General features: G+C 36.8%; 1 protein-coding gene across 1 annotated transcript in view; it reads right to left on the reverse strand.

Annotated features, from left to right (window-relative positions):
• Positions 1–704: 704 nt before the first annotated feature.
• The window catches only part of col24a1 (collagen type XXIV alpha 1), a 65796-nt gene continuing 42944 nt past the window's right edge, over positions 705–23556 (reverse strand). The window contains exons 31-60 of the mRNA XM_077717668.1: positions 22220–22264; positions 21515–21568; positions 20905–20958; positions 20767–20820; positions 20487–20540; positions 18790–18843; positions 18414–18521; positions 17332–17385; positions 15883–15990; positions 15203–15256; positions 14881–14934; positions 14704–14760; positions 14449–14502; positions 13978–14031; positions 13182–13235; positions 12923–12976; positions 12292–12399; positions 10229–10336; positions 10046–10153; positions 8738–8791; positions 8555–8617; positions 8073–8126; positions 7941–7976; positions 6643–6678; positions 5808–5834; positions 5145–5210; positions 4819–4981; positions 4587–4696; positions 2272–2508; positions 705–1134 (exon numbers count right to left, since the gene is read on the reverse strand). Of these exons, the coding sequence (XP_077573794.1) occupies positions 988–1134; positions 2272–2508; positions 4587–4696; positions 4819–4981; positions 5145–5210; positions 5808–5834; positions 6643–6678; positions 7941–7976; positions 8073–8126; positions 8555–8617; positions 8738–8791; positions 10046–10153; positions 10229–10336; positions 12292–12399; positions 12923–12976; positions 13182–13235; positions 13978–14031; positions 14449–14502; positions 14704–14760; positions 14881–14934; positions 15203–15256; positions 15883–15990; positions 17332–17385; positions 18414–18521; positions 18790–18843; positions 20487–20540; positions 20767–20820; positions 20905–20958; positions 21515–21568; positions 22220–22264 (2283 nt within the window). The 3' untranslated portion in view covers positions 705–987. The remainder of the gene's footprint in view (positions 1135–2271; positions 2509–4586; positions 4697–4818; positions 4982–5144; positions 5211–5807; positions 5835–6642; positions 6679–7940; positions 7977–8072; positions 8127–8554; positions 8618–8737; positions 8792–10045; positions 10154–10228; positions 10337–12291; positions 12400–12922; positions 12977–13181; positions 13236–13977; positions 14032–14448; positions 14503–14703; positions 14761–14880; positions 14935–15202; positions 15257–15882; positions 15991–17331; positions 17386–18413; positions 18522–18789; positions 18844–20486; positions 20541–20766; positions 20821–20904; positions 20959–21514; positions 21569–22219; positions 22265–23556) is intronic.

The following is a 23556-nucleotide window of genomic DNA, read 5'->3' on the forward strand; positions in this document are numbered from 1 at the left end:
CTAGCTGTAAATAGGCACCAAATTAATTTGTCAATCTGTGGTGTGACATTTTTGTCAGTGGTTAGCTTTTTTTGTAATGCAGTTGGTCATCATTTTATGTAACACACAAAATTATTGTTGGATAAAATTTCCATTTATTTCTCATCATATTTCCTATTTACACAAATCCACCCAGGTTTCTTTTCATCCAGAGAATTCAAATAATCATACTTTGCTCAAAGTAATATAAGTTAAGAATGATGAAGGTGTTTCAACGATTTCTGACTCTGGCCAATTGTAGCTGCCAGTTCATTGAATAAATTTAGGTACTGGTTACAGTGTGATAAATAGACAGCTGAAGGTGCAAACATCGAAACACACCAAATAACATATAAATACTTCGATAAATGTGGACAGGATTCTCTGAGTATAATCTACTGTTGTACAGTATGGTGAAAAAATGAACAAAATTGAATATAAATTAACATACAGTATGTTGGCAAAATATACACAGGAAATCCAAAAAAAATCTAATGATGACGCATTCTTTGTTGCAGCACCTATGATAGGATTCCCCTGAAGAACCTACCACAAATAAGCCAAGCTACATTAATATGTAGCACACTAAATAATGGTTTATAAATTAAAAGCGACCATCACAACATAAGTACTTTTACAACATAAACCTTGATGTAACCGGTACATACATAAAGGAAACAAGGGCAATATGCATCCATATATACAACTATCCTGAGCACCATCCGATTATCAATAAAACATATTTTACAAATACATTTGTTAAATACAGCTACCCTTACTATACAATGGCATGAGTGGTCATGGTCCAGATTAAGTGGGTCATAAAAGTGTCACTAATCACATAGTGTGAGATATTTTTTCCTCATCTTGAGAAAAGAAAGCAGTTGGAGTTTTAAAAGAAATCTTGTGTGTAGAATCATTTGGTGCAAACAAAGCCAATCAAGTAGTATGACATTGTTAATGGGGCTTTCAAAGGAAGCAGACAGGACCCACATCAATACGCTGTTGAACATGGCGACCTGGAGCGGGATTATCCTCTATGTCAACAATTGGTAGCTGTTGACTCTCCTGAGTATGGAAGAAATAACGTGACTGATGCCAGCTGCCATCTTGGATCTGAAGCACAAAAGATGGATATGAGAAGAGAAAAATGTTTAATCAAATCAATATTTTACAAAAAGGAATGAGGGCCGAGCACTTCCGCTAATAACAATACTAACTGTGAGTAATTGACAAAAAAACAGGTTTTGTTGTATTCTGGCAATAAATTGTTTACCACAGAAAAGCTTGGTTATATAGATTTTTAACATGTGTAAGGAACATGCACCAATGAGATGCATACATGAGCCCTAGTACTATCTTTAACCTGACAGCCAAATGTCTTGTAACATGGGATGTCAGAGATAGACTGGAAAGTACCATATTTTCACGACTATGAGGCGCACCGCATTATAAGGCGCACCCTCAATGAATGAAATTTTTCCATGTATAAGGCACACTGTATTACAAGGCGCACTGTATTATAATGCGCACTCTATTATAAGGCGCACTGTATTATAAGGTGCACTGTATTATAAGGCGCACTGTATTATAAGGCACACCGTCTATTTTGGAGAAAATTTAAGACTTTTAAGTGCGCCTTATAGTCGTGAAAATACGGTAATTACTATTGACTTCCAGGTATGAAGCACTCACTACACAGCCACCTCTAGAGCCAGCCATTGTTGATGTTTTGGATTTTTTTGTATAAAATCTTGCAGAACTATATGATGGAAGATTTTGTAAACTAAGATGGCATCTGCATATTTAACAGTATTGTTTCAGTTCAGGCGTTTGTGTTTTTTTAATATCCGACAGTGGTGGTTTTTTCGTTTTTCAGTTTTTCCATATATAAGGCGCACTGGATTATAAGGCGCACTGTTTATTTTGGAGAAAATTTAAGACTTTTGAGTGCGCCTTCTAGTCATGAAAATACGGTATGTAGGCCTCCCAGGACAGTTTTTACATAGGGCCGCTCTTTTATCTTGATCATATCAAGAGACTATGATTTAATATGGTGCCCTTTGTTGGTAATGAGACACGTCTATATTCAACTCCTCTGCAAGCTGTCAAGAGCTTGTTAACAACCCTGATGATGAAGGAAAGATATCGAAACAAGACCGCATAACGTCCCTCGAGGAGTTTGGCACCCCTGATCTAAACAATATTCCACCACACACTTTGTTATTATAAATAGGTTGGATGCAATACTACCTTGCACTCATCTTGTAGTAAATATGGTTCAAGTAGTGTGTCAGTCTCAAAGATTTGATTGTTCCAGCCTCGAAACCGAACGTTGCTGTTCCCCTGCGGTATGTGGCCAGGAGATCTGAAGCCGTCTGCGGTATTGTTGGAATGGTCCGTTAGGCAATGGAGTGTGATGCTATGGCTGGCCTCAGAACTCAGTAAATGGAGAAACTTCATTTGGACTTTCCCAACACCAAAGAACATCTGTAAGGATTATGCACATAGAGAAGTGCCATCAAGCTGTCAAATACAATTGGGTAAAAATGACACTTTGAGAATTACCTCTGGGTGAGAGATATACGAACAATGCATGGTTCATCATAACAGATATGAGAATGTTTCTATATTCATTTATTTCCCACCTTGTATGTATATTAACGTATGGTATGACAATTGATATTGTATAACTATGTATTAGTATACTTTTACATATTTTTTTATTTGATACCAGGCCTATTCCTTATTTGTGGTCAAAAAACTCGACAAGTGACATTGTATGTACAGTATGTAAAACAATCCTGTGATCCTGTCTCTTAAATGTCAAGTTATCATTACATTGCTCTCGCTTGTCTTGCGCCCCTGCGCTATAGACACATGATTTTCGGCAAGACTTATTTTTAAACCAATGTGGGTCCATTAGACAAAGTTTTTTTTTATTTTTAAAATTAAAATACCACGTCATTTCATATGAGTGTTGTGGGGCACTCGGCAGAGAAAGTTTACTGAAAAGATAATGCAGCCCAAAAGTGACATCATTAGGTTCAAAACTATTCAATGGGGATTTTTGTTGTCAGATAACGAGGAGCCACATAATAAAATAGTGAAAACAAAACTTTTTGTAAGATCAAGAAAAATAACAGAACAAGTATGTCGAAGGTAAAGAATCCCAGTACAAAACAGACTTTTCCACCAGAATGGACTGAGTAATCTTCATGGTTGCAGAAGAGAATCATAATAAGCGCAACATGAATTGTGCTACTTAAAAGCAACCTATCAAAAAGAATGGAATGCAAAAATTTGCAAATGTAAATTCATTGTATATTTTAATTGTGCTGCAAAATGTGTTACTATCTGTGTTGGGTTTATTCTGTTTTATTATTATAATAGTTATATTAATTCATTTCTTTATTAAATCAATCTCTTTCTTTTCTTTGTATTAATTCATTACTTTGTTAAATCATTCTCTTTCTGTTTTTCAAAAGTCTTGAGGTCACACCAAGTCATCTTTAACCTAGACAGCCTGTTCCAGGATGGTTATACAAACAATCCACCCAATCTGGGTCCTTGAGATTTGGTGGGCCCTTGGTGACGAGGACAGGGCTATTCGGACAATAACAAGAATATTGTTATCGTTATGTAACCGTACACTTCGGGTTTTTCTGTATGTAACGATTATATGATTATGATTATATTATATGATTCTTAGGTCAAGGAGGTTGTATAATTACTCTAATCTACATGTTGTTAGGTCTAGTCCCTGTTTTTGTTATTAGTAAAATACTTTGATTGTTATTGTAGTCCCAGATGTTGTTTTTACTCATACGTGATGGAATGATCAACAACTCTGTAACTTGTGACCATAAGAATGGGACGAAAACGTCTATTCGAGGAGACGTTCGGAAGTTGTAAGGTGACACTTGCTGACTCTCCCCTCCGGAGGCTTTTACCCATTGTTGTATCCATTTCTATTTAATTAAATGTCAATAATTGAATAAGATGTCTTCCTGCAGTTATTGATAATTACGGACGAAGGTAATTATTAATGAACCTGACAATCTGTTTTGAATTATGTCTTGTAAATGCAGTTTCTTCCCTCCATCTCAGATTGCCCTTTTTATTGCCCAATGTTGGGGACTCGTAACATTTCTGTTGGGACTCTTAGCTCTTCAATATTTGAACTCCTGTGGACCCAATAGTTTTCCTATGTAAACTAAGCACTGATTATATTATAAATTTGGGTCTTTTATAAAATGTTGGAGTTGCATCACCATACTCAGTGGTGCATTTAAGTGGAATAAAACAGTTTTTTAAAATTATTAATACTGCACCCTATATACTGTACATTGTGATGAGGTGTAATGGTTAGAAATGTTTACCCAAGCCTATCCTTTCCATAGAACATGTTTAGGATGCCATACCAAGGAAGAGTCAATTGAGCAACGCAAAGTATTTCTTACTAGTACAATGTATATTAGCGATATTGACTTTTTTAATCGACTGGATATGTCAATTTTGCCAAGTTTAATACCCTGATATCGTATTTGTGTGTATATTATCATTACCTTATGAGCGGCTATTGGATGTAAACAAGTCTGACCGCCAGCAGTGAAGTTGCAGAAGGCCTGGAAAGCATCTGACGTGCAGCCAAGGTTTGGATCAATCCAGAACCACCCTTTAAAATCACAATAACAGCAAGGGGAAATAGACACAGACACAAAGAGGGAGGTAGAGAGAGAAAAAGTAAGGTTTGATTTAAATTGAATGTTGGGCAGATAGATAAACCATAAATCTCACCATCTTTTAGCTTGTGGTGACAGTCCAGCATGTCTTTACAGACACGAGTGGGGTTCTCTTTGGTGCCCAGAGGCTTTTTGATGCTTTCAATAACGCTGCTCAGGTAATGTAAGGTCTTGAAAATTTCAGAATTCTGCTCTGGAAGGCTCACAGCAGTGTTTTGCTGGTCAAAAATGACAGGTACGTCAAAAAAACGAAACAAAAAAACTATGTCATAGGGTAATGTGTAACTACACTGTTTATCTAGATTTTGTAATATATTTAAGAATGTTTATGTATTTCATAAAGCCACTTTTCCATTCCTTGTCACTCTGCATTTAAATCACCTCTTTTCCATGGGCAGTGCTGGAGTCAGACACACTGTAGAATTCTGAGTCATCATAAAGTTGCCTCTGTTGAGTAAACATCATGATTCAGCTATTAAATCAAAATCTGTAAATATATATTTCATAGTTTAACTGGGCCTGCTATTTCTACTCAGGTGTGACCTGTATGTGTCTTTTTTCCCTCACTCTGACAGCCACAAGAAAGGCACTCCTGATGTGCCCTCTAAAACTACTACTTCCAGTTTCTCTAGAAATTAATTCATCCCAAAATGTGATTTACAGTCTAATGTGACCTTCTAATTCAACATAAAATGTAAAAAAAAGTAATAATAATAACGGACAATTTAAATCAAACTGTTATCATCATGCTCGGATAATTCTCAATTCACTCGTGTTACCGAATTCATCCGGTTTATAGTGCAGTTGAATCGAATGCGGGAGGAAAATGGTGGAAGCCGTAGCGATGGTGTGAATTTCGAGGCATTAAATTGGAAATCTGGCAATTTTCCGAAATGGTTGCTTAAAAAAAAATAGATGACAATTTTTGGGATTTCCGGAGTCTAGAGAGGTTGCCAGGAGTCCCAGGGTTTGCGTTAGTAGTCCGGAGTAAATTCCTGAAATTCCGGATAAGTTGGAAGCTCTGATGTTCATCATCTTACTTACACTAGGGCCTGGTGGACCAGGTGGGCCCTATGGAAGAAAAAAAGCATGAAAACATTAAACGAGCTAAATTTGAACATTTATCAATAGTACGTGGATATTAAGCAGAACTAACATTGATGCACATGAGGCCAACCAATCAAATTCCTATGTATAGTTGGCCGTGCAAATCAGTGTTGTACAATTTTAAAATGTTTCCAGTAAGCATTGCAGACGTTTGGTTTGATATTAATTTGTTCTTAGTTTCAACCATGTGTTTGGTGTATCGATGTAAATGATATGTAGGACAAATGTCGGAGAAAGCAACATAACTGACAAAGTTCTGGTGATCAAAAAGTATCACTTCTTGTTGGAGCTGCCTCATTAGACATTTGGTAAAATGTTGTTTTTGGTTTTTTTGCTTTACTGGTACACAACATTTTTCATTCTGACTACTCTGAAAGTTGTAGGAACCTTAGCTTATGTAGCCTAAAGAGCTGTGGCAATGTAGTCGAAGACAATAAAAACTGATCTCATAATTGGCTGATTGTGTAGAGTGGGATTTACATTACAAACATAAAATCAAAATGGGAGAATCTCAGTTGGACTATTGGAAAACATGTCAGACCTATTTGTAAAAAAATATGTTTGTTTAATGTCTATTGAAAATTTAGGGGTATGTAATAAATCACTGAAGAGTAAATCTTACAGGTTCCTCCTTTAACTTCGGATAATCAGTGTATATAGAGAAAGATGGTTTGGGAATAGCAAATTAAACTCATATGCAATCGCACTAAATGATTCAAAAGGATTCAGGCACACAAATCAGCAATTCATGACATGAAAAAAAGCAACTTACTCTTGGTCCTGGATTTCCATGTTGTCCTTGGGGCCCCTGAAAACATGAATGTCAAATGTAAATTTAGAGGGAAAAAAAGTAAAAAAGACAAGACAAATTATAAACCAAAAAGTTTGTTTTTTTTAAGAATAAGTCACTTGTAAAACCTAGAAGCTGAAGAAAAAAAGGTTACCATAGATATATTGTACACTTCTAAATGGACACAACGCACAATTCAGTCTAGTACTTATTTTCATTTTTAAAAACGCTTCAAGAAATGTGTCCACTTAAAAATGCTGCAGTAGATAAGGTATGGCCAGTCTTAGTGGTGCTTTTTGGCTGTAACTGACTTAAAAACAACATAAAAGATGTGATGAATGCAAACAAAATTACATTAATACAAAAAAAAATACTTCTTGTGACATTGAACTTGAAAATGACAAAACTGCAACAGAATGTCAGTGGGAGCCTTGCTATCAAACTTTAATGAGAATACCGTATGTATTTCTGGCACAGTATTCTTTTTTTACATCGACAGTGATGACAGAGTACAATAATGTTAAGCTAACACTGCTGTCTGGAATGCACTTAGGCATCAATAAACAGTCACCATTTTTTTAATTTCAACTTAAAGCCTCAAGATCTTTTGAGGGGGCACCATGAATAAAGCCAGTAGTGATTTTGCACTTATAAATCAGCTCAAATTTAAGGCCGATGCCGAGTACTGTGTAATAATAAACCATTAACACATTGTTTTAGTTGGAATCGAACTTCTAAGTTTGTAACTTCTTGTTTACATGTTAGAATAAGGTAGAACGGTGCTGGAGTAGTTCGAACGTCAGCTTCACAGCTTTGAAATCTAGTGTTCATTTTGCGGTGGGTTCCGGCATTCCTGTGTGGAGTTTGCATGTTTTTCTGTGGCGGCGTTGGTTTTGCCCCAGGTACTCCGGTTTCCTCCCACATACCAAAAACAAGCATGGTAAGCTGATTGATCATTAAATTGTCCCCAAAATAGATGAATATGTGCATTGTTGTCTGTGTTCTTATCACTTATTTGGACCTTTTGCCGGGAAAGCGCACCTTGAGGAGAAGCACTACCAATTTCGTCATACGCAGCTGGGTATGAAGACAATTAAGCTTTTGTCGAGTCAATGATGATGACAAAGCCTATGTCCGATTATTATTGTACCCTGTAAATGACTGTCAACCAATTCATGATGTACCCCGGATACTGCCCATTGTTGGCTGGGATATGTTTTGGCACCCCAGCGATGATAAACGACTCGGAAAAATGAATAAATGTTAGAATCAGTCTTTACCATTTCACCGCTGCTTCCTCTTGGACCCCGTGCCCCCTGCAGAAATGGAAAATGAATGCTTATGAGCGAAAAAAATAAATAACACTGTCTCTCACATGCAAAACACAATAAATTGATTTGTTTGAAACTTACGGGTTTTCCCATTGGGCCCATCATTCCTTCAGGCCCGACTGGTCCAGTAAATCCCTGAAATACACCTTAGTGTAAGTGTCTTTACATGAAGGAAAGGTGCAAAGACTGTCAGAGTTCCAACTACATTGGGATGGGCAATTAGTCCACAGAGGGCCACAGTGGGTGCAGATTTTTAGTTCAAATGAACAACACAACACCTTTTCACCAGTCCAGTGACTTACAAGCATAATCTATTGAATGCTGTCAGGTGCTGTTTTTTATCAGCAGAAACCTAATTGGTTAAACCGTCAGTGGTGCATCAGTTGCAACAAAGGCAAGGAACCACTGCGGCCCATTGAGGAATAATTACCCACCTCTGAACTATGTCACAGTACAGAGTTTGGTCAATATCAATGAACAATACTAAACATGCAGTAGCCTTTAATGTGCCTGTGTGTGAATCTTGGTTTGAGTTTTAGAATTAATATTTGAAGAAAAATTACCAGAGTCCCCATCGGGCCCTTGGGACCAAGGAAACCTTTCAGTCCCATATCTCCATTAGGACCCTGTAGTAAAAGAGCAAAATATATGCTTGTACATTATGTCAAAGTACACGTTATAATTGTGCCAACTTATCAATTGTGTACTTTCATGTTAAAGAAGATTACTGCAACTACTACACTCACCTTTGGACCTGGAAGTCCATGCAAACCCAGCATGCCTGGATGACCTGGTTCACCCTGGCGAAATTAAATTGATAATACTATTAATTATCTGATTCATCCAATAAAAAGGGAGCATTCAAATGGGGTATCTTAGTGCATACAGTATGTCCTGATTGTTCTTTTTTATTATTATTTTTTCTTTATAAAAGGCAAAGGCCAACTCAAATGAAAGCCTCTCAGCATTTCATAAGAAGTAGGGCACATGCACATCCCTTAACGTCTGGATCAACAATAGCCCCAGACAGAATTCACAAACACACACGTAAAAAACACACTCTTACAGGAGTGCAGTGTCTGCAACCAACTCTGAGATCTGTCTCGTACAAGGTGGCAGCCACAATGTTTATACAGCCAGTCATCCACATCCTCTAGACAGATCCCCTTTCGGGCCAAAAACTTTGGCCAAGGGAATCTATTCACTAGATGTTGTAAAAGGATCTGACCCAGGGGTTTAAGTCTGGTCTAAGTTACATGAACATCAATGGAGAAAACGAGGGAAAGTACAGAAAAAAGATAGAGAAGGATTGAATGTTGTTATTTTTTTTCCTTCTTGAGAAGTTACATAAGTAAAGTGGAACACCTTTTTGGGGACTCTGAGGTCTGAGGATCTTACATAACTTGGCCTTACTAAGATATAGTTTTCCATCTGAGGTCTATGGAGAATCTTAACACTATGTGTATGGGAGAAAAATCTGAAGGCATAAAATAATTCTGAATGTGCACTGAGGTAAAACATAAATGAATACAACTTAATACATGATAAAACTATACGTGATAATCATTGGTTCAGAATTCCTGGGATTCCGTTTACATTTACGGACCTTAAATCAAATGACCTTGTTTTTTTTCACAATCTGTACAATAGCTATTATAAGTTTTTGCCATGTCGGCCAGCTGTGTTCCATTGCAAATTTTTGCATTTCAGGTTTTCCACTATCTTTACACTTGTCCTCTTTGCTACCAATCTGTGGTGGCATACAAACCGAGAGTAGGAGTTACATCCTACACAAGTAATCAGTCAATCAAATTGTATATAAAGAGAAAGAACAGATAACAATCACATTTACACCAATCGAGTGTCTTCAAATTTCAAACCATGAATAATTCATAATGTGATGCCTGACAAATGGCACAACTAAGGTTCACCCCCTAATCCCAACCCCAAAACTAACATTTAATTTACAGTTTTAATTAAAAGGTTGAATAAAAACATGTAACTTTTGTTGTTGTTGACTTTTGCTTTAATCTAACCTATGTGCCAGTACTCACTGGTTGCCCTTTGGGTCCTGTCTCACCCTTCATGCCCTGGTCACCTTCAGACCCTTGTATCCCTCTGAGGCCCGGGAATCCCCGATCTCCTGGAAGGCCAATTTCCCCCTGGACAAATAACAGAAGTGGCATTGTCAGAAAAATTTAATGCCCATTTTCTTTTAGATATGATATTATTTTCACCTTCTGACCAGGTGGCCCAAGTTCTCCAAGTGATCCTGGGAGTCCAACACTTCCACGAGGACCTGGACGACCTGTAGTACCCACCGGTCCTATCAAGCCTTGTTGGCCCTGAAAGCAGCCAACAATTAGGGGAATTTCCAATTAACAAATCAGTACAGGGTCTGAAATCAAATGTGCAGGCTGATCTGAGAAATTACACAAGAAGTAAGTGTTGAGAGTCTTGAGTTTAACCAGTTCAGAGCTGATCTGCCTTTCCCCATGAGAAAGATAGGATGGGATCAAGTAGACTGTAATCCTTAACAAACTAAAAACTGTTAAAAACTGACAAATGGATAAATGCATAGCACCTAGAGCTTTACAACCAAACACGTTTTCTCCGGGGTATGTGCATGGTTTGAATCCAATCTCTTGATGTCTGGACTCCCCTTTTGGTCCAATTTTTTGACAATAGGCTTCCAAAAGTTAACCATACTATGGGTTGCCTGTCACAGAGTTGGCTTCTCACGATGCAAACTAAAGTGGTTTCCTTTTCCATCAGCAGTGTGGTCAGGCAAAGTGGAGTGAGTGATATTAGAATAACAGATTGACTGGGTCATCGCTTCGCATATGGCTTCTATCCCTCAATCAACAAGATGAAAGTGGATAAGCATGACTGAACCTTGTTGGAATTTGTAAGTTGAACCCAAAAAGTGTATGCACTGGGAAGCTTCATTCATTTACTTGGAACTCCGCTCATCCTTGTCAGGGTTGCAGGGTGCTGGAGCCTATCTCAGCTAACTGGCAGCGGTGAATGGTAGACAAAACCCTAGATTAGTCTCCAGTCTGTAATAGGGCAAGAACTGGAAAACCTTTTGTCGCAAAAGATGATTCAAAGCATTCCATCTAGATCAAACCATGTTATTTACTTAAAACCACAAGGTCCTAACGGATTGTATATTTAAGACAAATACAAATTCAAGAAGGAGTGCTAATAAGGGAAGTGTCAAACAGTAAACCTGCCAATAAAAATTAACTTTCTTTCAGAAATCCAAAGTTTGTAATGAATCCTTTGCTTATACTGCAGCCACAATAGCCACGTGCATTCATATCAACAAATGTGCGGAAAAGTACAAGAATTGAAGTAAAACTGTATGTTAAATAAATGAATCAATACCAAATGGTGGAAATCAAACTGTGCATGGAAGTTTTCCTACAAGTCTACAATACATACATGTTTTGTGGACTTACAGAAGGCGTTTAACTGGGTCATTGGGAGTGTTCTTTAGGAAATGTTCCAAGAGTATGCTGGACCGATGGCTGTTCAGTCCCTGTGTAACTGGCGTTAGAATTTAGTCCGCGTTTTCTGGCATTTGGTCGGTTTTGTTTCTGGAAGTAAGTCGGCTTTGATCTAGTGAAGGAATTTGCCAAGGCTGTCACCGATTTTGTTCATAACATTTATAGACAAAATGTTCAGATGTAGCCAATGAATTAAAGGGGGTCCGTTTTGGTTGTCTCAGCAACTCTGCTTTTTCCTGATAATGCAGTTCTGTTGGCTTCATCAAACTTAAATCTTCCTGGAGCGATTTCCAGCAACTTGTGGAGTGTGGTATGAATATTATTACAACCAAATCTCTAACAATGGTCCTCAGTTGGCAAAAGGTGAAATGCTCTGTTCAGATCAGCTCTTGCACTTTAAATGGAGAACTGCACCTCCAAGAAACTTGTTTATGATTGAAACAAGAATGAAGTGTAAGATCGACACGCAAATTAGTCCACATACTTCATTGAGACAATTTTTGCATTGTTCTGTCGTGTTTAAGAAGGCAAAATTCCTAGCCTTATCTACGGACATTGTTTAAGGATCGTGACTGAAAATATGAGATCTCGGATACAAACTGCCAAAATGAGCTTCGTTTTTAAGAAGGTTAAGTCACGATTGTTACAGGCAGACCTGGGAATGCCTGAAGGTCCCCCAGAAGAATTGGGTAGAGTAGCTGAGAAAGGGAAGTTTGATATTTCCGGCAGATGCCCCCATGATTAGGCCGTTTATAAAATGAGAAATAAGTATGGATGGCTCTAAGTACCTGTTGTCCTTGTTTTCCTGGTAATCCTGCTAAGCCAGTGAATCCTGAAGCACCATCAGGTCCAGGGTAACCATTTTGGCCTTTGGGTCCAGGTAAACCCATTGACCCCTACACAATGTCAATAAAAACATAATTGTTTAATAATTGTCATACTACCATTCTGAAAAGGTTTCTTATGCTAGAAAACTTGTTTGGATCTCATTCCATTATTTCTTATTAAATTGCAATGCACTTAAGAAACTTTGCTTGGTTCTAGGGGTTAATTCGGGTTCACAATTTATCCCAATCACAGTCACAACTAAGTTCTAGTGGTTCTCATACATTTACGTAGTCTGGCAGAAGGATCTTCATTTTATAATAAAGGTGTTACGATGCGTGTTCTCAAGAAATAATCATACAATAATGTAGCACTACAAGATAATTGTTTGTAGAATTCTTGAAACCACATTTTTCATACGCACTGTGGTGGTCAAAATTTGTTATGTAATATTTTTGAGTGTGATTGGCACGTCGAGCTCAGCAAGCGAGTCGCAGAATTCAAATCTTTTTAATTCCTGACACTAGAAAATAAATATGCCTGACAATCGGCCGATTGTATGCTCCTATTGTGTAAGGCCACCCTGATACTCACTTCAACTCCTGGAGTTCCACTCAACCCCCTTGATCCTTTCTTCCCGGCTGGGCCCTGAACAAACAGTCGAATACAGGGAATCAAAGAAACACAGAAATTTTGAAAAATGCATGGTTATGTATTTAAGCAAACAGAAGTTTCAGAAGAAAAAAGCATTAAACAGGTAATGGGAGAACAAAAAAGAAACTGTAAATAAAAATTAATTCACAAATATGGATGACCATGAACTTTGGCAAAACAATACATTTTAAAAACTTACCTGAGCTCCCATCTCTCCTTTAGGGCCCGGATTTCCCGTCATACCTGGTGATCCCTGAATGAAAGTATGAAAGTAATTGCATACTTCTTTTTCCATACATGAAAAAATGTATATAATGAGGCACTTGTACTTGAAATATTTTAGTCTATAATAGCTCAAGCATACAACTCATCAGCATCATCCATAACAATAGTGTAATAGTTAATAATTATTTTTTATGTAATATTAAGTAAACAAGTTCAAAATAAAATGCGACCGTCCGTTCCGTAAATGTCTCATTAGCCCAGACACATTTAAAGCATAACTGAAGAGAATGCATGGCCTTTACTACTAAAGACAATGCGTGCCCTCTACTGGCTAACTTGCACTTTACAGGCAACAATAATTGCCATTAAGTAATGTAATTAATCAGCCCCGGGGCAAATAAATTGAAAAAAAATCGGGATCGAGGACTGATGCAAACTATTCTGATTCTTCTACGAATAATGGATGAGTAACAATTTTAAATCCACAATTATTTAATCTAATAGACAGCTCTGACACAAAATAAAATAAAAACAATTTCTTGCTTTGAGGTTCAGCGCGAATACAAATCATAAGAATATAACTACCAAATTTCATTTTGATTTAACCACCAATAACAGAAGAATGGCAATTTTAGTTAAGAACAAGAATAAAGCCAGCACGTTTTTGAGACCTCCTTTAAAGAGGTCTAAAAATATTTTTTTTCAACCAGACAATATCCTAATAATTGATACAAATCAAACTAATTTATTACAGAGGTTTACTGACTTACAGGTAGGCCCGGTGGTCCCACAGCCCCACGAGATCCAGTTTTACCAATATGTCCCTGAAACATAATAATTATTATTCAACAAGTTAATCACACGTTAACTCTCACGATAAATTATTGGCTGTGCTTCCCACACCTTTATGGCAGGAGTAAAAATAACTTATAATATTAATAACTATAATTTATGACTGAATTTGCTATTTATGTGTACTAAGAAATTTGAATCTTAACATAAAACTTTTGTAACACTTTAGGCTATATATAGATTACCTGCATATACAACTTTTTACAAAATGTATTACTAGTTTTTTCCAAAATTAATTTAAGTACCGGTATGTAGTTCTATTATTATAAATATAAAACTCTTTGCTAAATGTCTGAAAAAGAGCAAATGTTTATATATGTGCAGAGTACACCCAAATTATGATAAAACATTTAAATATAAACATAATAAAATAAATAAAAGTTTTCTACCAGATATCCTTCATCTCCTGGCTCTCCACGATCTCCCTTCTCACCTGGTGCCCCCTGTTAAGAAACAACTGATTATGTTAAGTCAAAATCAGACACTTGCATTTACTTTAGAAAACAATAAAAATGTTGCATATTTTCTAACAGAATAACAGCAAACCATTGGTTTGTTATAGCTTTTGAGGTAAATAAATATGTTTAACTAGGGTGTGGGGGTGAAGTGATCATTAATTATTTTGAAAGCAAAGCAAGACCTACTGGTTCACCTAAGGGCCCTGGTGATCCTGGGGTCTTATTATCCTCGCCTGGATAACCCTGAAATGAAACAATTGCACACTTACATTTTTATTCGTCCATTCAGGAGCATGTTAAGAGCAATGTGTTTCTATCCGAAGCTTAGAATTAACAATAAGAAAGTTGTTCAGGCCATAATACCTTTTCACCTTTGGGCCCTGTAGGTCCAATTGGCCCTTGCTTACCAGGATGGCCCTAACAGACAAAAAATAATTAGAATATTAATCAAATAGTTTAAAAATAACATGTTTTTCAACACATTCTGTTATTCAATAGATCTGTAAAAGAAAACAAGGATTGATGTACAACCAGTCGTAACAATAAAACTATATTTTACTCAGCTTGACACGTTTAAAGATAGTATACACAATTTTATGGAGAAGTCAAATGTACATTCATTATGTATTTTTTTTGTTTTATATTGTACAAATGTGTTTTTTTAAACCACAAAAAAGCTACTCACTGTGTATCCTGCCAGTCCTGGTTGCCCCTCCATACCCATGATGCCAGGGTGACCCTTGAAAAATTTGGGGGGAGAAATCACGAATATAAACAATGGTTTGAAGAAATACTTTTTTAACCTATCTTTTTCTTTTTTTGTTCAAATGCTGGTTTAGCTAAATATAGCTCTGGCTTCAACCACACAAATGCTGTGGTTTTATGATAGGCAGATAAATATTTCTCCACACCTATCACAGCATGGTCAAAATGGGTTCAGGCATAAAAAAAGAAGCCATTTTTGTGGAGAACTGGATTGCGAACAATGGATTCCTTCAACCTGGAATTTCCCTTATTTTCTTACTCTCTGAGCATTACATAAATGTATTAATATAAACCAGCAGTGAAAGTTGGAGACAATTTACTTAAAATGTACCTAAATGAGGTACGTTAGGTCAAAAATAGTGTACTAAATTTGAACAATAAAGTATTTTCTTATGTTGTCCAACAATACATTTTCTAGTTATAATTCCCATAATGTATTCGATCAATTTATCTACATCATAGCTCATGCTACCTGCTAAAATGTGCAAGGATCTAATGTTCATTTATATAATCATTCAGATGTTCCATGTTCTTAACAGGCTATAATCACTTCATTTCACTGCTCAAAATAAGGAAAGATAAAGTGAATTCAACACTAACTGGAGGCCCTCTGGTTCCTCTGATGCCTTTTGGTGCAGTTTCGCCTGGTACGCCAAGGTCGCCACGGTCTCCAGGTTCACCAACAAGACCAGCAATACCTTTCTCACCCTGGAAGGAGACACAATGACAACTTTGTGCAAAATGTTCAATTACACTCTGAACTGGTCACAGCCAATTGAAGGACATATATAGACAAACAACCTTCCACGCACTTGGATTCACACATTTGGAATCTTCCATCAATCTACAACAAGGGTGTCAGACTCGGGTTGGTTGGCGGGCCGCTTTAACGTCAACTTGATTCCACGTGGGCCAGACCGTTATAGATATAATATTTAGATATATTTTTTCTAAATGGATTAAAAGAACTGGATTAAAAGCCCTGGATATCCAGTTGTTTTATGGATCTAAAACAATGTTTATTTTATCTTTTTTTAAATACGTTTTTAGACCTTACAAAGTGATTTTTGAACTGAAAACACAGAAAAAAATGAGAATTATTGATTTAAAAGGGGGAAAATCAGGACATTTAATACACATCTACACTCTTTATTTTAATTTGATCCTAAAACAGAAAGTCGGCACTCATGATTTACTTTCCCGGGCCACACAAAATGATGCGGCGGGCCAGGTTTGGCCCCCGGGCCGCCACTTTGACACATGTGATCTACAAGGTAAAAACATGCAAACCCTACACCAGGGGGGTCAAACTTAGTTTGGTTCGCGGGGAACATTCAGGTCAACTAAATCTCATGTGGGCCGGACCAGTTTACTCTTGGCCCAAAAAGTTAACTTAGTGGCTCCAATGACGGTGCTTGATGTCCAATCCACTTTGACTGGGGGGAGCGAATTTACTTTCTACGTGCCGTCAATGGCACTGAATAATCAACATGCACAGCCAGGTTAATTGAATTGGACATCCATCATTGTCAATGGCATGCAAACAATTAATTTTGTGTCTGTTGGAGTTGGGGGATTTTAAGCTTCCAAGTAAACTCTTTGGCTACCATTGACGGTGCCGTTTTGATTAGAGACCAAAAGAACTCATGTGACTGTGGATAAGGATGTGAGCAAAGTGCAGTTGTGCATCCATCCGCTCAATCACATAACTCACAACATTCAAATTTTATGGCCCCCCATGTTGAAAAAGATAAAAGCAGTGGATTCTATATCCCGGATGGGCAAACTGGTCCTAGAGGGCCGCTGTGGGTGCAGGTTTTTGTTCCAACCAAAATTCCCGAATACGGGATGAATAAAGTTATCCAATCCAATCCAATGAGATTTCTGCAGAAAACAAGAAGCACTTGACTGCAATCCACTGATTGCACTTGCCGGACACTAAATTGGTGAAAAGGTGCCCTCTCAATGGGCTGGAATGAAAACCTGCAAACACTGCGGTGCCCTTGGTAGAATAGTTTGCCCCCGTCTAAATATGTTCTTTCTTTTTACCTTCTTTCCACTGCGTCCCCTGTTCCCTGGGGACCCTAGTTTTCCTTCTGTCCCCTGCAATGGAAAATAAATACCAGACACAAAAGAACGTTTATCATTAATGAGTACAGTGAATTAATCCTTTTGAAAAATATTTTGCGGGGACCCTCTGCTATTTTTGGTGTCAAGACACTATGTGGATGTAAATTTACGAAATTCATTTTGACAAGTGTGTATTGGTGCTTAATTGTGGCAACCTTAGGTAATCAAAAACTTTTTAAGGGTATCCTAAAATCTTATTTATTGATTGTCGATCTGTTTCAGTCCTCATTGTATTATGCTAACCTCCACTGTTATGATATACTCAGGATGAACAACTTAATGTATTAGAGTCCATATGATTTGCTGGTCATTTATAATAACAAATCTCCACATCTTATGAGATAGGCATTTAATTCAATATTTTATTAGTTTTACTAAAATATATCAGTTATTCCATTCACTTCTGTTGGATTGAAACTATTTTTCAAAATATCATCATTGTGGCAATAGGATATGAAGTATCCATATCGTGAAGATTGCAAAAAATTAATCATTTCACTTTTGGTGCACTCATTGGCTGCATCCCTATTCAGGAACTAGATATTGTGATTTGTATTTATTCTCTTAGCAGGTTTATAATATAATTTGGCAGTTTGGATTACATAATTTATTAGATTAAATTATAATACATCCATTTGTTTATTTTCTGAACGACTTATCTCATTTTCTGACACAATATCTTGAGGATTTGGCTTTCAGTTGCCAAAAAGGAAAATTATTATTCCGTTTTGCACTATTTGGTCTACCTTAAAAGACATCCATCAGGAGCATTCCAATTTGTTTATGTCACCTAAATGTAGAGAAGGGTGACCTCTGCTGGAGTACATTTGTATCATTTGGTTTGGACTGAGGAATGTCAATTTGGTGGCTTTAAGTTTTAGTGTGTATAAGGAAAATAAGTCGTCATAAACCAAACCAATTAATTCATGAGAATTTAGAGGGACATTTATTTCCTTAGCACGGCCTTTTTTCAGTTCCTACTATATCAATGTTATACATACGCGGAAGCCCTGTTTCCCAGGTTGTCCTGGTGGCCCTTGAGTTCCAGGGACTCCTTCTGTCGCCTTGTCCCCAGGCTCTCCTGCTGGCCCCTTCTCACCAGGTTCACCCTGAAATGAGGGACAGAAAAATGTCAAAATAGCAAAAGAAAATATTGTTTTACATTTTCCAAATGCTTCAAATTAAGAAAGTAAGGTGGATACTTTTTATACACAATATATCTTACCCGATCCTACAAACATACATACACAATGCAGTTTATATGTTGTTGTCATTAACCTTAAAATGTCTTTGCTAAAAAAAAAAAGTACTGAAACACAGTAAGTATAATGGAATGAGATTGCATTATGAAGGTTTTGATTTTTTCTTCTTCTTTACCTTAGGCCCATCATTCCCTTGCGGACCCTCTTCACCAGGCAGACCAGGGGGGCCCTATAAAGACAGTGATTATAATATATTTTTTCTCAAATTTACATATCGGAAAATAATAAACGTGTAGAATACAGGAATTACACTTCTATCTTAAAATGCAGTATTTGTAAATGCCCCCAACTGTTTTATTGTCATTTAACTGTGCGCTAGTATAATCCTAAAGAAAATGTTATTTTTATCATTAGCCCTTAAGGTCCTGAGCCTTTTATCCTGGGTATCTTGCTTGGTGTATATTTCTTTTTATCTCAGCATGTCTTCCAAATGAACTGTTGTTATCAGACTATAACCGATTAGACGCTCCCCTACTTACGAACAAGTTACGTTCCGAGTGCTTGTTCATAAATTGAATTTGTTCGTAAGTTGATTCAGTGCTATATTTTGTATTATAATTTGTGTTTAAGGCCTATATAAGTATATTGAAGGTTTATATAAGTGCATTTGTATGTTTAAGGCTTGTATAAGTAACCAGCATTGGTTTGTACTGAAAAAAAACATTTAATAAAATGAAGAGAATGCATACAGTACTGTATATATACATTAGAGAGAGAGAGATTTACTAGAAACTGGCCGAATGAAGTTATCTAATGAAGATTGCAGTTTTCTTCTTTTTTCATCATAAACGCGGTAGCGCTGTATGGCATGATTAAATTGATTTGCAATCTTTGTGCAACGTTCAATATTTGGGTCTTGCTGCTCGATCTGTCTGTTTATAAATGGTACTGACGGTCGAACGATTCAAATTGTATCCCCGTGCAACGCTCACCACTTTCTCATGCACATCAAGCTTCTTCATTATTGCCACTTTCGTTTCAAATGAAATGGGTTGCCTTTTCCTTGCACCTTCCTCCCTGGAAGCCTTTCACTTTTCACCAACCATATTGAATAATGGATGCACGAGATATTTAATGATAAAAATGAAAAAGGTTCTTTGCGCACTGGAGATACGTCAGGCACTTACGCAATTTACGCACTGCAACGAACTGGGCTGAGGAAGGTGGATGCTGGGTGAGCTCTCACAGCGCCAGGTATTAGCAGCGAAAAGAAACACTACTCGGAAAAAAGCACGTAATACAAAATGGAACTTTGTCAACATAAACGCAATTTGCAGACATGTTGGTATGTACCGTTGTTCGTAACTTGAATGTTTGTAGGTAAGGGAGCGTCTGTACAAGATAACACACAAAAAATCTAATTTTAGAGCCCCCATAGTGTACCGCCATGCACAGATATACAGATTTGCAACAATAGTATGAACCATTTGTGATATAGAACACGAAAAGCTCTTATCTGGCAATTCAGAAAGGAACAGGGACGTTGTGGTGATGGATTTTCAGCAGTGACATTTATGGTCAATGAAAGTGTTAAAGAAGTCATTATGAGTTTCTCCGTTTTGTCAAATGTGTTCAACATATATACATACTTCTACACACAGACATTTTCAGAAATAGTAATATGTATAGTTGAGGAATTATTGGTCTGGTTTTAAACTAAATTACACGTGCACTTGATTACTTAGTAAATACTTATACATTTCTTTGACAGATAAAAAATCATGGAATCGATATACAACCTGATCAAATTAACAAAAAGAAAGGAAAGGTTATTTATATGGTAAAAAGAGGAACTAGTATAAGGTTACTTACTCTAATTCCCTCTTGTCCCTCCTCTCCTCCATCTCCTTGAATCCCAGCATCACCCTATGGAGTCAAAACACAATGCCACCTTGGGGTTAAACTTTTGTTTGCGTGAATACATATATACAGCTACGTGCTACGAACAGTATCTTTAAGCAAAGCAAACAAGCATGTTAAATATTATTATACGTTGCTGTTATTACAAAATACTATCCATTTTTGAAAAATGTAATTAAAACATATTTCAATCTGTTTTTCTAGTTGCATAACATTATAAAGTTACACCCACCTTCAACCCTGACTCTCCAATGGCACCTGGTTCGCCTTCTAAACCAGGTGCACCCTAAGGAAGTTGAAACCACCGGTATTTAGAAAAATAAATGTCAATAATTTATGAACCAGTTGAAGAATATTCAAAGAAAACTACATCAGGGCCTTGCTCTCCATCAGGTCCTAATTCTCCAGGAGGTCCTCTGGGTCCCTACAAGAAAATAAACATTGTAAAATACCTTGAATTGAGTAGCCTCATTGCTTGGCTTCCAATATAAAGCTGTGATATATCAGCAGAACAGACATAATACACAAGTCTTTCAAACAAACACAAACAAGCAGGATTACACGTCTGCAATAGAGGAACCTGATAACATCGACAGAAGCAAGATGAGACCCATAACTAATACCTCCCCTAGTGCTATGGAAACCTCACACCCTGACAAATATTTGATTGTTTGACATTCTTGATTTCCCTCAGGGCACGGCTGACTTCCAGGAATATTAGAAAACATCGACACAGCTCCAAGTGGGAAGGGTTATGTTATAAGTTTTGTATGTGATGGAAATGGAGCGCAGAAAACAGAGACGGAACTAAAACAATGCCTTCTGTTTTCCACTCAAGCACTTTCAATGCTAGTAATTGTCCACAGGAAGCAACATTAACCAGCACTAACTATTTGGAGCACATCAACATAAATTGCAAATATGGTTTCCACATGGCTTTCATAATTCGGTGATAATAAGCAAGAAGGAGGCATACTTACAGTGTCACCGTGAGGTCCCATCTCTCCTTTACTTCCTGGAATACCTGGTTTACCCTGGAGACATGCATAATACCAACCATTAATTGTTGTGTTCTCTCAGATAAAACAACCTCCTCTCTTTTTCCACACGGCCATCACAATTAGGGAGAAAACCACAAACAAAATGAATATGTATGAGATTTTAATTGTTGCCTGATGCACATGGAACAATAACGCCATTGGGCATTATTCCATGAAAGCGGTTCTTCATTAATGTCTAGACCTTGTGTTGCTAAGCTGAGACAGGGCACTAACTTGAAACAGTACTGAAGCTAATATTGGCAGACTAGTCTCATAAATTTGATGCATTAATCATAGCAATTTCAATTGAAAAACATTTACAGTACTTTCCACTGACTGGGTTGAGTGAAGCAAATGCACTGTGGGTAGCTGTCCCAAGTAAGTACAGTAATACCTTGAGATAGAAGCTTAATGCGTTCCGGGACTGAGCGTGTATGTCAATTTACTCGTATCTCAAATATTTTTTCTCATAGAAAATAACTAAATACAAATTAATCCGTTCCCACCCTTTGAAAAAACACCAAAAACAAAATATTACAATGGAAAAACATCTTTTAACTTGTTCTGATTCACCACCTACTCACAAAGTAACAATTACCTATCTACGGGTTATGATCTTCAATACTAAAATGTGACATTACTCACAGGCTTCCCGGGAAGGCCTCTCTCTCCTGGAACACCAACTTTGCCCTTCAAAGAAACAAACATGGATATGAAGTGATTTGTCGCATTTGACTAAATATGATACTGGAGTAATTGTTTAACTTAGGTATTTATATGAAGGATAAAAGAATAAATCATTACATAAGCAATCTTTGTGTATACACATGTAAGCAAATCCTATTGTTTGGATGTTTTTGCAACTGCTCAAAAAATCACTCCACTAATGATATCAAACACCTTAAGATAAACAATGGCTAATATTTGCAAATAAGCAAATCATATTTCTGGGATATCAATATCTATAAATCTTTAAAAGTTATGAGCTTTTTGACCATAGTACAACAATAAACAATTAAAGGCAATCATTATTATTTTTTTTAACTTTGGTGTCAAACTGAAGGCTTGCAAAACCGACACAGATTTCCACAACATTTTCATCGTTTTCATGAAATCTGTTCAAGATTTTTTTCATGTATCTTTAAATATAAAATGAATGTAAGGCCAATCATTTCATATATATTAGACATGGAACAATCAATATGTGTGACTTCTTTTTTGTCTACACACAACTAATATATAATAAAAAGAAACGAGAAAGATAACAAAACAGCTTAGTTACTTAATGAATGGTAAATTTTAAAAAAGCAAAAAAATCATCTAAAATAATGAACGGAAAGCAGTTTGTATTGTGATGTTACAAATGGAACAGTGACTTTACTGAACTATAGTTTTAGGTGTATACTACAAAGTGTCCTTCACTAAAACTTTATTTTTTCTTTAATTCAATAAAAGGTAATCAAAAAAGCTATGGTGACACTTATTACTGTCATAGATGTGTCAATTAAACAAAGAGAGAGAAGGTAACGAGTGCAAACGGGTAGAATCGGTCAACAGTGTGTGCCAATCTTCTTCAGTAGTTTTTACCTGTTTTGAATGAATCTGTTTTGGAATCTGTTCCGTGGGTGCCATTTTTGAAAGTAAATTTTTCAATTTTCACAGACAAAATAAATTGCACACTTTATACTTTATACTAAAATTGTCGTCGTTCCGGGTATATATGTTAACCAGTTCTATAAAGATGATCATGTAATTCTTATGTGTGTGCTCGACATGGAGATTGGCCGACAAACAGACACTTTGGTTGTGGCTTGAAAGGGAAGGAAACAAGTTTGTACTGTTGTCATTCAAACAGAAGCAAATACCTGAATCTCTTAATTGACATCAACATCTATTGACAGTGTTTTCACAGAAATAAAAATCACATCTGCGACTTTTTTGTATTTTTAGGAAATTGGCATGCCAACTGCCACAAGGCTGCC

Source organism: Stigmatopora nigra, chromosome 5 (genome assembly GCF_051989575.1).
Source record: "Stigmatopora nigra isolate UIUO_SnigA chromosome 5, RoL_Snig_1.1, whole genome shotgun sequence".
In the NCBI taxonomy this organism is placed as follows: domain Eukaryota; kingdom Metazoa; phylum Chordata; class Actinopteri; order Syngnathiformes; family Syngnathidae; genus Stigmatopora; species Stigmatopora nigra.